General features: G+C 43.1%; 1 protein-coding gene across 1 annotated transcript in view; it reads left to right on the top strand.

Moving 5' to 3' along the window:
• plxnd1 (plexin D1) overlaps positions 1-14,721 on the top strand; it is a 59,694-nt gene that overhangs the window by 10,683 nt on the left and 34,290 nt on the right. Inside the window, exons 5-12 of the mRNA XM_046397391.1 lie at positions 1,520-1,649; positions 3,179-3,356; positions 3,641-3,749; positions 8,548-8,647; positions 10,467-10,565; positions 12,196-12,285; positions 12,611-12,719; positions 13,781-13,938. Coding sequence (XP_046253347.1) covers positions 1,520-1,649; positions 3,179-3,356; positions 3,641-3,749; positions 8,548-8,647; positions 10,467-10,565; positions 12,196-12,285; positions 12,611-12,719; positions 13,781-13,938 — 973 coding nt within the window. The remainder of the gene's footprint in view (positions 1-1,519; positions 1,650-3,178; positions 3,357-3,640; positions 3,750-8,547; positions 8,648-10,466; positions 10,566-12,195; positions 12,286-12,610; positions 12,720-13,780; positions 13,939-14,721) is intronic.

Genomic DNA, 14,721 nt, shown 5'->3' with positions numbered 1-14,721 from the left:
AGCAGATGATTGGCACGTAACTAATGCTTGTCCATCAAAATGAAAGCATGTCATGCATCTGGTGAATAAACCACGGAGAAGAGTTGTGCAACACGATTGAGTTTTGATGCACTTGCACTCAAGCTCAAGCAGGTCGCACCTCTGTGTGTGTGTGTGCGTGTGTGTGTGCGTGCGTGTGTTCAACTGAGGCTGGCGGGAATGTTATTAGTAACATTTAACATTTTGGTATCTGTACAAAAACTGAATGTCATCAGAACAACTTTTTGAAAGAAAATGAAATCAATAACCAAACAAGCCGGCAGTTTCCAGTGTGTTAGACTGTTCGTCTGTAAAATCCAGTTTAGTGCGACTGTCCAGTTTGCTGGGTTTGTTCAGAGTTTATGAGTTTGTTTGTGTCGAGGGGATTTTTGTGTGGCTTGCAGAGCCACTCAGTTCTATTTTTAGCTCAGCAGCTGACCTCACAGCCCCTCTCAGTCCCCCAAACGCCAATGGGACTGAGAATCTGGACGTTCACTTTCCGGACACAAATGCTCACACTTACAGGCATGTGGGGACACAGACACTAACTTTATTTTCAAACAACTACAGAAGTGTGAAAGGGAAGCGCAACGTGCCAAGCTCATTATGTGCTGTGTTAAACTGGGCCTCTTTGGGTTCTCCTTACTCTGAGGTCACTTTGTCCTTCCAGTCTGCACTGCGGATGAACTGAGCTCTGTGCCAACGGCCGGTGAAGTTCAGCAGTGAAACAGAAGTCAGAGTTTGAGGCCACCTTGCTTGCTGAATGCCCTCTTACATTTCTCCTGTCCTTGACATTCATTATACTCACAGATGCGCTCTTGCACACTGTATCCTTTATGCATGTCCACACAAACACGCACGTTCATGGATGCACTGCTGCTCCACACAGATTAAGAATCAGTAGTATTTTTATTCAGCTATCGGTAACTGGCCCCTGATCTTAGTGTCTGCAGGATGGGTTGCCATAGCAGCGTGTGTGACCTAGAGTCAAGTAGTCTCTTGTGTTGAGCCAGACAAACTGACAGCTAAGGTCTGGATGTGGCATTAGGAGACCAGAGCACCTCATAAATCTGTGGGAAGCAGACCATGAAACCCAGCGGTGAGAATTTGTCAAGTCCTGAAATGAAATGAAAACAAAAGTTTGTCCTTTCCTCACAAAGGATAAAATATCGACCTTGGGGCTCTGCATTCACACACCAGTCTGGGAGTCCAGTGGCTGATGGACTCTAAGCTACAGCATTGACAGGAACAAGAATTAACCTCCAAATTTATGATATATGAACTTAGCGTTAGTTTTCTGTGCAGGATAAAAAGAAGGACATGTGCTGATGAGTTTCTTGATTTCAGTCTTTTTTTTTCTTTTTTTTTGGTTTGTGATCATTACAGATTCTTCATGAAATCCAGTACTGGAAGTGGAATATCCCTGTCTCTTTGTGCTGTAATATAACAAGTACCTTAATATGATGTAATAAAAACGTTTACTGTCTGTCACTTTGTCCAGATGTACCATCCAAAAGGAGTGTTCTCAGGGGCTGTCAGCACGCTCCTGGATCAGCATGGCTGAAGGCCCCCAACAGTGTCCGTCCATGACCCTGACACCTCCAGAGATCAGCATCTCTGCAGACATCAAGGTATCATCAACTCCCTCCATATTACTGTCGTATGTCACATTTATTTCACGCTCATGTCAAATAGACCTGGCTGTTATTTTTGTAAAGGGCAAAGTGTATTTAAAGCCAACGAAGCAGGACGTCTCATGACAACCTTTAGAATCCGACACCACTCGCTATACACACTGTTGTTATTACTGATAAACTCCCTACAGCCATGATCAACATTTTATTATAATGTGAAAGTAGTTAAATTACTGTTCTCATCACATCTTTTTCCATCACAGCAGGCAGTGAATATAATGCACCTTCAGCATTATACATTGCTAGTTTTCCTTCTGGTCTCTGAAAGTAAACTTGATTTGGTTCATTCTACACATGGGTTTCCTTCAGTACGCAAACTGATCTGAGCACTTCATCATTCATTCTTTCACAGTTAACTGAAGTGTAACCAAAACACAGAGAGCTTGTTTTACATTGGATGTAAAACAAACAAACAAACATGAAAACGTATATATAAATAGTATGCATGGGATGTTTTTATCCTTTTTGCTATCAAAATAGTAATCAAGTATTGCTTTTTCACGCTAGCATTGTATTGAAGTTTAAAATTCTGGCATTGCAGCAGTCCCAGTGCGTGGTTGATGGTCTTCCTAGCCCTGCTGCTTTAATTGTGACAGACAGTCAGACACCTGGCTTTTTTTAGATCAGTCCTGCTTGGATAATATATTCAGGCAAAAGAATGTCTGCATCACACTTGCAGCGTGACATGTAAACTGTTGTTTCCAATGACTTCTTCCAGTCAGTATATCATGTAACAGAAGCACAATAATAATATGATAATTAGCTCACTGAGTTCTGACACTCGGAAAGTATTTGACCTTTAATTACGGCTCATAATTAGACGAGGCTGAGAGACGACAGGTCATTAATTGGTTCATTAATTGCGGTTATTTGCTTGTTATGTGGGTCAGTTTGGTGGGGCTGTGATGGATGTACCAGCTGCTCATTTTTCAGAGCCCCACAAAGCCCAGCTCAAGGTTGTCCCTGCAAACAGGAAGCAGCAGGCAGGAAGTTAGGTTCTTAGACAGGAAATGATCAGTTCCAGCAGACAATATTTTAAGACATGTTAGCACATGTCGTTGGTAACTTTTGTTCATACGTGCTGAGCCACAGAGCGTGTAATTTCACTCATCGTCTCTCTGCTTAACAATCTCTGCCTGCCTGCCACCTGATTTTTTTCTCACTTTGAAATCATTTAGCTGAAATTCTGTCATGTCAGAAAGGCGTTATGTTTCTCATTATACGTCTGTCATACTTCATCATGCCAGATATAGATGTGAATGTAGCACTGCACCATCTGTTTCTTCAATGCACTTTAGTCTCTGCAGTTCTCTGCATGAACTCCCAAACAAACTTGAAGTATAATGCCAGGACCTTTTGCCTTCTAATGACTATATACACTAGATTTGAATGTGTGTGTGTGAGCATGTGGAATTTAAGATGAATAAGCAGTTATTTAAATTTATGCTCCTGTATCTCGGTCATAGGATGTTGGCATTCTGATAAACGGCAGTGTTCCTGATCTGGTCGGCTCCCGGGTGGAGTGTGAATATGGGCCTGGTGTTTCTACAGCTGCTACAGTGCACCTGGACTCCGGTCCCGCTCAGATCCAGACCTGTCCCCTGCTCCCTCGAGAAAACTACCAACCAATCCTCCCTGGCACAGGTGAGACTGAGCACAGGCATCCGTTTGGCTGCATGCCAGCCATATCTCTCCACGCAATTCAAGTGCAGTTACAGCATGTGATTATTCTTTTCTCTTTTTTTTTTCTCCACATACAAGATGTTGAGCTGCATTAAAACAAATGTAATTTCTCCTTTCATCTTTCAAAATGCAGCAAAGTCAGTGTAGCATGAGGACGTCTGGCTGTCGAGTTTGTGTTTATGACAGCGATACCATCTCGAATGTTTGACACATGCGGCACTGTCTGAATGCCTTTGTTTCTCCAGATCATCTGACGGTTTCTGTGGCGATAAAAGTGAATGGCACATCTGTGGTATCTGGGAGCTTCATCGTCTATGACTGCGAGAGGACTGGAGCAATACACCCCAAGACGTCGTGAGTCACACATCCATTGTCACCGCTGTTTATCTCAAATTTGAAATTCATTCTGGGTTATTGATGCTTAGCCAACTTACAGCGTTGTTCCGATCCTTTACGTCCGTGTTCATTCACGTAGACAAGGTGGTGGAAAGTAATCAAGGTCATTTACTCAAGTACTACATCGAACAAGAACAATTTAGAGGTCGTTTATCATTTTCCACTTCATTTCAGATAGAAATGTCCTTTTTCCACCACTTTTTTATCTGACAGCTCTAGTCTATAGTTGCAAGTAACATCAGTAAGATTTCTCATAAAAAGTGGTGATGATCCCTCAAAACGAACCTTTCAAAATGAGACCTAAATAGTAAGCCCTAAACAAAGGGCTCTGCACAGCTATAGCATCCCTCAAATGTCAACTTGGGTCTCTATGGCATTGTACATGTCTACATATAGCTGGAGGATGAAAGAATGAAAGAAACAGCGAAGCTTCTCCACCTTTCTGCATCGCATCTATCCTGTTCACCCCCACCGCGCTTTCCGTTTAGACCTCAGTGGCTGAATATTGCCAGCACTTCCTCTTGGAGGGCTTATTGTCTATTTGGCTTACTCAAGGTTTCTCAGTGCGGGATCAAATGTGGGATTAATATGCTGTAAACGTTAAGACAAGGGAAATTGGATATGTGTGTCTGGCTTGGTCATGTCTATGTTGTTTTTGTGAAGGACTGCGACTTGTATGGCCTGGACACAAAGAGGGTTTTCTCATATCTGGAGGCAATCCAGCTGGCTTCCTGTTGCATGTTGGACCAAGTCAGAGGATCCACTTTATCTGATGGGCAGATCTTAGAGGAACATCAGTGTGTGTGTGTGTTTGAGCGCTTGACTGAGATTGAAATCATTTGGGCGTGTCCCTTTTGTTCACTTTTTGAAGACAGTCTGTAGGTGTGAACGCAGCAGTTGCAGGTACATGTGTGCGAGACTGCACCCAATATGTGCACATGGCCTCTGTGCTCGGCGAGGTCCAGGAGTGTGAAATTAGACGGTGGTTTGTTGAAGGTGATAATGAGCAAAGTGCCATTCTCACAGGATGAGCATCGGGCTGCAAACTGCAGAGCTGCTATACTCTATCTGATTTTAATCACTTCAAGCTGTTTTTTTAAATAATCCCTAAAGACTCTCATGAACCACTTCTCCACAATGAAACCAGATAGCGGAGTCCGTTTGTTCTGTGCTTTGTGAAAAAAAAAGATTTTTCGTGGTAGGTCTTAAACTTTTTTGGGTTAAAGTCATCTGCATGTTTGACAGATATTACAGATTGATGTTAAAAACGAACACACAAGTATCACTGCAGAAGTGCTGTAAAATGTTAGGTTAAGTTAGGAAATTGCTGATATAGCAGTCAACACGTCATCAGATGCTGGCCATGCTACCCCCACATGCTGTACCAAACAATACATTTGACTTTTTTTCTCGAGTCATGTCTTCCCATTTCTTGTTTTGTTTGACCAGCAGCTCAAAACCCAAAAAACACAATTTGCTCTCAGATAAGGAAAAGAAATCCAGGAAATCGTCATTACCGAGAAGCTGGAATTGTAATACTAAAAAATTTTAACATGAAAAACTATATAAACGATTAATTGAAAATAGCTGCTGATTAATTGCTAATCTATTAAGTGACTAATTGTTTCAGTTCTCCTGAGTTTAATGAATTATTGCGAATCTGAATCTTTTTCCCATGACAGAATCACTCGTGTTGCAATTTTCAGTTAATGAGTAAAATGTCTGAGGCCCATGTAGTTTAAAGCTACAACAACCAACGGCAACCAGCAGAAGTTCAACCAACCCATCGGTTTTCTTCTGTGAAAGCAGCTGGATGTTGTCTTCTGAAGCTCTGATCGGGAGCTTTTTTCTGAGTCTGAGATAATAACCCTGATGATGTCATGGGAATGTCAACTTAACATGACATTTCAAATTTTTAACAGGAAACCAGTGTTGAAAGAGACGTTATCAGTCAGGGAGTGCCTAAAGAAAGATGCTGTTAAGGTGCATCATGGGAATTTAGGATTTTGTTTTTTTTGCAGCTTGACCCTGAAATTTCAAACATCCTGACCTCAGGTGATTCAGTTGCAACTGATGTGTTTGTTTTAATGTTTTTCATAGATGCAGTAAAAATAAAGCCATTGCTTCATGTAAACTAGATGTGGCAAAATATTGCAATTGTATTTGGTTGAGAATTGAAAAATACCTCAGCAACGCTGCCAAAAGTTAAGTTACATTACAGCTTTAAGAGATTTTTATGCATGGTATGACGTTCACGTGTTGAATCCGTTTGTGAATTTTTCAGAGTTTCAGTGTGAGTGCTTGTATGTGTGTTTGTGTGTGAGTGTGAATGTGTGTGTGTGAGAGAGAGAGTGTTTGGACAGTTCTCCCATGACCCATGCAAAGTGGTCGCTTGGCAGAGTGTTAATGACAACCAGACGACAGCATTCCAGCCTCTCCAAGCAGCCCAGTAGGACAACCAAGATAGCTGCCTTCTCACTCCGTCTCTCTCTCTCTCTCTCTCTCTCCTCATTGTGTCTCTCATCCACATGCACACTCTCTCTCTCACACACACTCTCTCTCTCTCTCTCTCTCTCTCTCTCTCTCTGTTTTATTTGCTTTTTATGTCTCTCCTCGTGTCTTGGGTTTTGACACTTCTCTTTTCTCTTTCCCCCTTCTCCACGTCTGTCTCTGTTCCTCTCTGTCGTCCCCTGAAACCGGTCTTTTCTTCTGGACGTATTTCTCTTTGACAGAGACGTGATTGAGGATGTGTGTTTAACCGCTGTGTCCACTGAGAGGCCCTGAGAGTGCAAGCCCAACTGTGTATTTAGTGTGTGTGTGTGTGTGTTTGTGTGTGCGCATGGTCATTATGACTCGGGGTGGGCAGTGTCACAGGGTATTTACTGACAGTGTTAGGTCAAGCAGAGAGGTGGAGATTGTGTGTGTGTGTGTGTGTGTGTGTGTGAACATATGTGTGTTGTCATGTATAGGTGTTTTAGTAGGGCAGAAAGGGAGTCAGGGAAAACAGAAAAGCTCTAGCTGATAAGCGCCTTGAGGGGGCCGTCTGTTTCTAATCAGAAAACACACACACACACACAGACACGCACAGACATGCACATGTTTCGATTACATTTCTACATCCTCTTACCCCCCCCCCCCCCCCCCCCCCCACCCTCCCAGTCTAAGGGCCCCCTCAGAGTGCTGCTATCACTGGAGGCGCTATCAGTCCTAGTGTGGGACATCTGTCTCTTCCTGGAGGCGATACAGTGACACACACTCGACTCTCACACGTACAGTGGAGGTGTTCCACTTGAGACACACACACACACACCCATTTGTACTCCATCCACAGCAAGGATCAATACAGTACAATCCATATCCCCAAACACTACCTTTAATCTTTTCGACTGCACGCCTAACCTTAACTCATAGCCTCATCTCATCCAAAGGTAGCTCAGCCAAATCACAACAAAGCTGGTGGCACAAATCTCATTGATTTATATCTCATAGGCTCAGGAAACAAAACTGAAACCATCTGCGCCACTGTGTGCTAGTGATCTGAGTGAACCAACCCTCTCAGACAATATGACATTTTTCTAAACAGCTGTCACTGAATCAGTTATGAACGTTGTGGTAAACTTCACAAAAAAAGCAGTGTTAGAGCAGCACAAGAACACATAAAGAGAGCAAACAAAAGCGAAAAGATAGTAAGATAATCATCCAGGCCCATAATCGGTGTATCCCTTGGGCTGCAATAGAGGAAGAGCAGGATGGAGCCGAATTATGGGCTTCTGGTCAACAAGCAACAGGCTAAGAAATTTCCTAAAACAGCTTTGCATTATAAGTTTTAGCCAACGCTACTTAAGCAGGAGTAAATTTGCTGAGGACTGTTTTCAGCTGCGGTTTTGGTCAAGTGTGAATATCAGTGGCGGCAGGAGCGTGTATGTGGGATTGTAGACTACGATGTCCGTGTTCATTATAATGAAGGATCGTGTCACCCAGTACAACACTATGGCTCACTGATGTGTTTTTAAATGGGTTTTGAACAACCGTGGAGCTTTATAGAACAAAGGAATAAGATATTGCGGGCTTTGGATACACAGAAAATACGTGTTTGTAGGTTTAGGTCATTGGTCTTATCATGGGATTTGTTGAGAGTTACAAAAAATATCACCAGACTTATCCTTTAGAACATTAAGACCAGGCTCCTCATGAGGAGCTGAGGACTCGCTTCACAAACTGTCAGACATGTCAGTCACTCCCAGTAACAGTTTTTAAGGGGTGTACGTGGGAGTTTCTTGGACAAATGGACTGTATGGAGTCTACAAGCTGCTGATGAACCCTACTTGCCAAAATGTCTTCATTTAGGTTGTTTAAAATTCAAAAAGGTTCTCACAAAGATAGAAACAACAGGAGACGGTGGTCACACACACATAATCATTTACCAGAGTGTTTATAGAGACGTGCTTTGTTTCATCTCAGCAGATTTGGCCCAGTTTGACCTCCTGGCTGTGTTGTAACTGTGGAATAAATGTGCCTGCTACTGTGACTAATCATTACTTCCTTCTATTGAAGCTAAACTTTGATGCCTGTAATCAGTTTGGCCTCTTAGTTTACGTTACACTCGAAATGAATCAGAGCGGTTCTCATACTCTTGCTTGTGAAAAGACTGTATTTACTGCGCTGGAAGAGATCGGACGTGAAAAAAGGCCAGATTTGGCTAAATGTGACCCTTGTTTCTCAACACTTTCCCTGTATGTGTGTCTGTCTATAACAGATGTGCGAGCTGCCTGGGCACCAGGTGGAAGTGTTACTGGGACCAAGAGAACCACCTATGTGTCTCCAATAAAGATGAGTCAAAGCACAACCTGATAGAGGTTAGTCCTGTTAATTCTCTCTCCCTTTTTTTTTTTTCATCAACCAAACAGACGCCTGGAGGATCTCATAATAATAAAATCCCACTAGTCAAACCTTCAGACATACTCCAGACTTCTGTCCAACAGCTCCAAGTGTGCTGTAATGATCTGAGTCCAGACGGGTTAGGCAAGAACAATCATGTGGTAATTCAGTGTGAGGTTTCAAGTGTCTCAAGTGCAGTATGTAGAAATGTTGAATGCTGCTATAAAATCCCAGGAGGTTCTGGTTTAACAGACTCCTTACAGACTAACGTACCATTGTACAGCTCCGGAGACCTCCTCTAAGGTTTTTCTTTCTGGCAGTTTACTTTGATATCCCAGCATGTGGAAGACTAAATTCACTGTGTCCCTATTCTTTACAGGGAATTATTACCAAATGTCAAGACCTCCTGTTGCCAGTGAAAACATTAATCCGCTTGGGGTGTGTTGGGATATCGCAGTATTGATGATACCCATGATACTTAAAACATGCACTATGGATAGCGTGTTAATTACACACAAGTGATAATATCATGTAAACATTCCAGTACAGATGTTAGGCCATGTGGTTCTTTGTTTATCAGTTCATCTGGTTGCCTTTTTGTTTTTCATTAAGTCTTCATTGTTCTTTTTGTATGCTTTTGTACAGTTATGGTTACAGGCAGGTTTCGAGTTTAATTCATCTGCCAAAGAAGACAAAACACGCAATAAGTAAAGTTAAAGATGAATCTGACCGATAGCATTATATGTTTTCATTTTTTGTGAGTTCTTCTGTCCATGATAATTGTGTATTAACATTCTGATGCTGGGACAGCCCTCCATTTACAGCTATGGTTTTATATATCCCTCCATTTTAAGCAGGTGCCTGCACAAATGGATTGAATAGATGTTTGGTGACGTGAAGCCCCATGAGGTTGCAGACTACTTAAAAAAGCAAACAAACCAAATAGTGTAAATGGTCTGGCACGAGCGCTTGGAAAGACAGTGGAACTGGGAAAATGATCTAAAACTAGCATAGCTTCATTGAAACTAATTACAGCTCCCTTGGTACCACAAGCCTTTGTGTGTGCTCCTGACAACAAGTCAGCCATCCTATTATTCATGTCCCCTCAGGAGTTTTATTGCTCCCCCCTGGTCTCGTGACCTGTGTGAGGAGATGTCCTCCCTGTGGATTTTGGCCTTGAGGGTTCTGCATGTGTGTGTGCCCACTATGCCCTCTCCCAGTACTGGTCCCAGTTGGAGGAGAGAGGATGTGACTCACAGGTCCTCTGGTCAGCTGTTAGTCTTGTTCTGATGGTTAAGCCTTTACATCACAAGACCCCCTGAAAAGGGAAAGAGCTGTTTGTGTTAAGCAACTGAAGTAGTAAAGACATCACTGCATTTTTCAAATGCAATAAATCAGTCAGGCGTGCTGTTTCAGATCCCAGGACACGTGAAAACAAACACAATAAAGCTCAAGGGGCTTGTGCTTTTTAAGTCACTTTTAGTTACTTAAATTCTAGCTTAATTTTAAACACAATAAAGTCTTTGTAATGTGGGTCATAGGGAGATGAGGAGGTGGTTTTTTTACGGCTCTGCTGTGTCCATCACAGTGTCCGGTGGGTCTGTTTTTGTAATCCCTCATGGTCTCTCTATTTGAAGCTATTGTTGAGTCCCTCAGAGCGAGACTTTACCCTCTCATTTCCTCCTCCTCCAGATAAACAGGACAGGTATTTTTGGTTTGCGGATGTGTGCAGGGGAGCCATTGTTTTCTTTAACTCTTATATGTCACTTCCTGCCCCTACACCCCACCTCACCACAGAACGCGGCTTCCTGTCCCAGCCTGGTTGCCTCAGAGGTTCCTCCGTCACCATCAGGAATGGCCCAGGACTTCACGTTATCCCTCAGCAACATCCAGGAGGTAGGGCAGATATCCTCAGGCTATGGTGCTGGACTTGGACTTTGTCCAAAATGCATGTTGTGAAAATGATTGGAATAAAGCAGAAACATATGGTGTGTTTGCTTCAAGCTGAGTTAAACACAGATGGATATTAGTATGCTGTGATTTGGGTCAGTTGATGAGCAGAACCTGAGTTTGGGTGATCTCGGGTGATGCGTTTTGAGACAGATACGACAATGAAAAAAAGGAGCAAGCATCTTTATGCGTATGTTGCTCGCTGCTTAGCTGTCTGGGCCTAACTGTGCACCTGGTATCTAACTGTGTCTGGCTGAGTCGTGCCTTCGTCAGCACAGTGAACAATGTGCAGTCGGTCTCAGGCAGCACACGCGGCAGGAGCTTTATTTCACCCGTGTTCATATTAAATTTGGGTAGCCCTTCCAGATCAGTTTTTTAAACTCCTATTCTCATCTTTAATCCGCGCTAAGCGAGTCAGGCGCTGATCCTGCATCACTGATAAGGACACGACTGGGATCTTCTAAAAAATTCCAGTGCTGACTAGTTGCCAGGCGTGGTCAGTCACACGCCTAACCCTGGCTGGCCTTTCGAGCCTTCTCCTCATGTGTTGCTATGGTGACAGACATTGAGTCACATACAAAACCACACACACACGCGCGCGCACACACACACACAAACACACTTCTGCAGGGCAGACTGGATGTGGTTGGCTTTTCATACTACTCTTTTTTTTTTTTTATCAAAGTTTATACAAACTGACGTTGTTTGAATAGTGTCGTAGTCTTTTCAGCAAGTCGATACAACAGGATATGAGGTGTCACTCATGTTCGTGCAACTCAAGACCCTTCTGGAATTTGTGGTGAATTTTGGTTCCCACACTTTTTTTCTTTTCTGATAAGCCCGAAATAAATTGTTTAGACTTAACTGTGATCAACAGTTATACCAAAACATGTCTGTCCTCCAGTATCTATTAGTTCTCAGAGTGAACATAAGTCCAGGGAACATTTCAAAGCGTGTTATGTTGGAGTGTTTCTGGGAAAAAGAACCTGCCAGATAGTCTACCAAAAAAAAAAAAAAAAATCAAGCTTCTCTGGTGTCGGAAAGCAGAGAGAAATAGCCTAGAAATAGTCCTGGTGGAGAGGGCGATCAAAGTAGTCCAATTTAAGCTGGCTGGATGCACAGACAAATGATTCCTTCCACTTTAAGCACTTATCTTTTACTGCTTTTAGCTATCTTAGCTTCTTTATGGTCTTACCTTCACATTTCTTGGCTCATTTAAACTCTGGGCTCAGATTTTATGAAGAATGAATTCATATTCATTACTGACTCCCAAATGACTTGCAGAGGTGTGGGAGACCAGATGTTTATGAATATGAATTTTGAATGGATTGCATCTTTTCCTGGCAGGGACAATTATTGTGGGTTATTTCAGTTTCCTGGTACTCTTTCAGAGTTGACAATTGTTACCAGACATGTTAGAGAGAGCACTTCTTTGCGGAAGCTTTCCTCAATTCTCTCATTTTGGGTACCCAAGTGGTGATTATCTCATTTTGAGACCAGCGTAATATCACAGTTTGCTTGCTTGTTATTGTTGAAATACTGCAAATTGTTTTGAAATAAGTGGTTTGCACAACAGGGGGAGGAGCTGGAGTGTGACTTTGGGACAGAGCAGCGATATGAGGCCACATGGCTGAACAGCTCGACTGTCAAATGCAGTGGGGTAACAGTAAGTATAGACAATGACATACCAAAAATAACCAGTGAGTCCTTTCCCGAGTAAAAAAATAAAGATCAGTCACTGCACAACAACTGGTTTAGCATGCTCATTATTGTAAGGTTTAAGCCTAGTTTGTAAGTTGTTTTTACTGTAATTATTTTAAGCCCTTGTTCATAGGATGACCAAAAACCCATTATTATCTTGAGAAACAGCAAGCAGGAGTGAACGCATGTGGAAAGGCAATATGACAAAAACAATACACACGCTTTTACGACGAGGAGATGCTTTGCACAAGCTGTTTTATTGTTGCCTCCCTGCCTCTCTGTCCATGTAGCTTTCCACTAATCAGAGGAGTCAGATTTACCATCTCAACCTGAGGAGGAGAGGACACTTTAGTGGACGTGGGGAGGATATTTTTGTCGACAGCCCTCAGCCCATGACAGGTAAGGCGTTGCACTCCTGGTTATGTAGACAAGTAAGAAGATAACAAGTGAAAAATAAGCTTCAGGTGTTCAGTTCAGCTCTGCTATATTTGCAGCATAATTAGACATTCGCGACAGAAGAAGAGGAAGAAATGTAGATGCCACATTTTCTCACAGAATGTGTTTCACCTGTGCACAAATGTTTTCAGATGAGGCTGGGGATTTAATTAAACACGGAGAAAAATAAAGAATCGCTTACAGGGACAAACAGTGTTAGAGAGCCTTTCACTTGCAATAATAGGAGCTTGTGTGTTACAACACATAATTTGCCAACAACTAGTAATTTACCATAATATCATATTGTGCTACTGTCTAATTACACATAATGATTATAGAACATAGGGAGCTGCAATTTTAAAGTGTTATCGATGCCTCTCACAAGCCATGTCCGTCTGTATTGTTGCAAATACAATTTCAGCTCCATGACAACAGTGAGATGATGAAAAGTGGCGTGCTTGTTGTTGAACTTGGCGGGTTGTCTATAGCGTAGCTACGAGCCAGTCCTTGCCTAGCCCAGTCCCAGATGTGCTGTTCGCCGTCCATGTGTCTAACATGTGAACAACAGCCCTGGGCCGCTGCCAAAACTCTCTGCGCTGTTCGCAGACAAGACAGTTTCTTCATAACCTGTCGAGTCATCAAATCTTAAAAAGACACACACTTTATCACCCACATGCAGGCACACACTGCAGAATGCACACCGATGCCTGTACAGATGCACATGCGGTGATACAAATGGGACTTCTCACTGGGGGGCCACATTGGAACAGGAACATAATCATCTGTTTCTCGCTGGCTTTGTTCTGCTTCGCTCTAGCAGCACTGTTCTTTTCCTGATTTATTTTTATGGTCATGAATGTATCACCCTGCAAATGCTTATGCTGTTTATTTAAAGCAAGCAGCCCATACAATTCACACAAGCTATTAAAGGTGATTAGCAGTCTTCAGTACCTGAAGTTAACCAGACAATTCGGTAATGTTGGATTACAATATTAATTACACTCCCCCCCATCTCCCCCCCATAGTGGAGGTGTACAACTGCAAAGTGGGTAGTTCGGACTGTTCGCAGTGCTGGGGCCGGGAGGATCAGGGCCACCTCTGTGGCTGGTGTGAAAACAGCTGCAAGCCGAGGGACGACTGCCAGCCAATCGCTGATCAATGTCCTGCTCCTGAGATCCACAAGGTAAGATCAGAGGTCTAACATGCGCAAATGTAGGCTACAGATGTTTGCATTCATCCACCTACACTCTCCACCTCCTTTCTGTAGCTTCCAGACCCCATATTCAGGCCATAAAATGGTGAATCATGGGGTCACTCACATGTTTTGGTGGCCTCATGGCCTGTCTGTCCAGAGTCAGCTGCTGAGGGAGTGTTTGAATAGAGGCTCATTAAAGCAGTTCACTCAGTAATAGCACTAACACTTACTTAGCCACAGCCCTCAGGGGACACAGCAGAGTCGATTCGCAATCACTCAGGAGGGCATGGGAACACCTTCTGCCCTGTGTAAATACAGCATGGGTGTAAACTGTGTGGATGGATATATATATGTGGGGTTTTTGTGTAGAAAACCACAGAAGCAAAAAGAAAGCAAACAAGAACCGTGAGGGTTTCTGACCATAATAAGAGCACAACCACAAAAGAATTAAGGAGTGTTTATCTTACACAGGATCTGACTGTGGTCACACCAAAGCGGTCATCATGACTACCGACGGGGGCTTTCTTTAACCTGTTTATGGAGCTCATTTGCGTGATCATGTTCAGTTGTTTGCCTGACCGTAATGGGATTGTGTTTAGAGCTGTTCTCCTGGCCTTGTCTACCGCTACCGAACGTCATATCAACGCAGCCACGGCAGGCGGTCATGGGAAGTACGGCTCACATGAGACCCAGTCGGCCTGAACTTCCTGTAGATAAAACCTGGTCAGCCCAGGAGAATAACCAAGCAGAACAAAGCAGGCTCACACACAC

Source organism: Scatophagus argus, chromosome 8 (assembly GCF_020382885.2).
Source record: "Scatophagus argus isolate fScaArg1 chromosome 8, fScaArg1.pri, whole genome shotgun sequence".
Taxonomy (NCBI): domain Eukaryota; kingdom Metazoa; phylum Chordata; class Actinopteri; family Scatophagidae; genus Scatophagus; species Scatophagus argus.
Note: the sequence above shows the minus strand (reverse complement) of the source record. Positions and strands in the feature narration are given on the sequence as shown.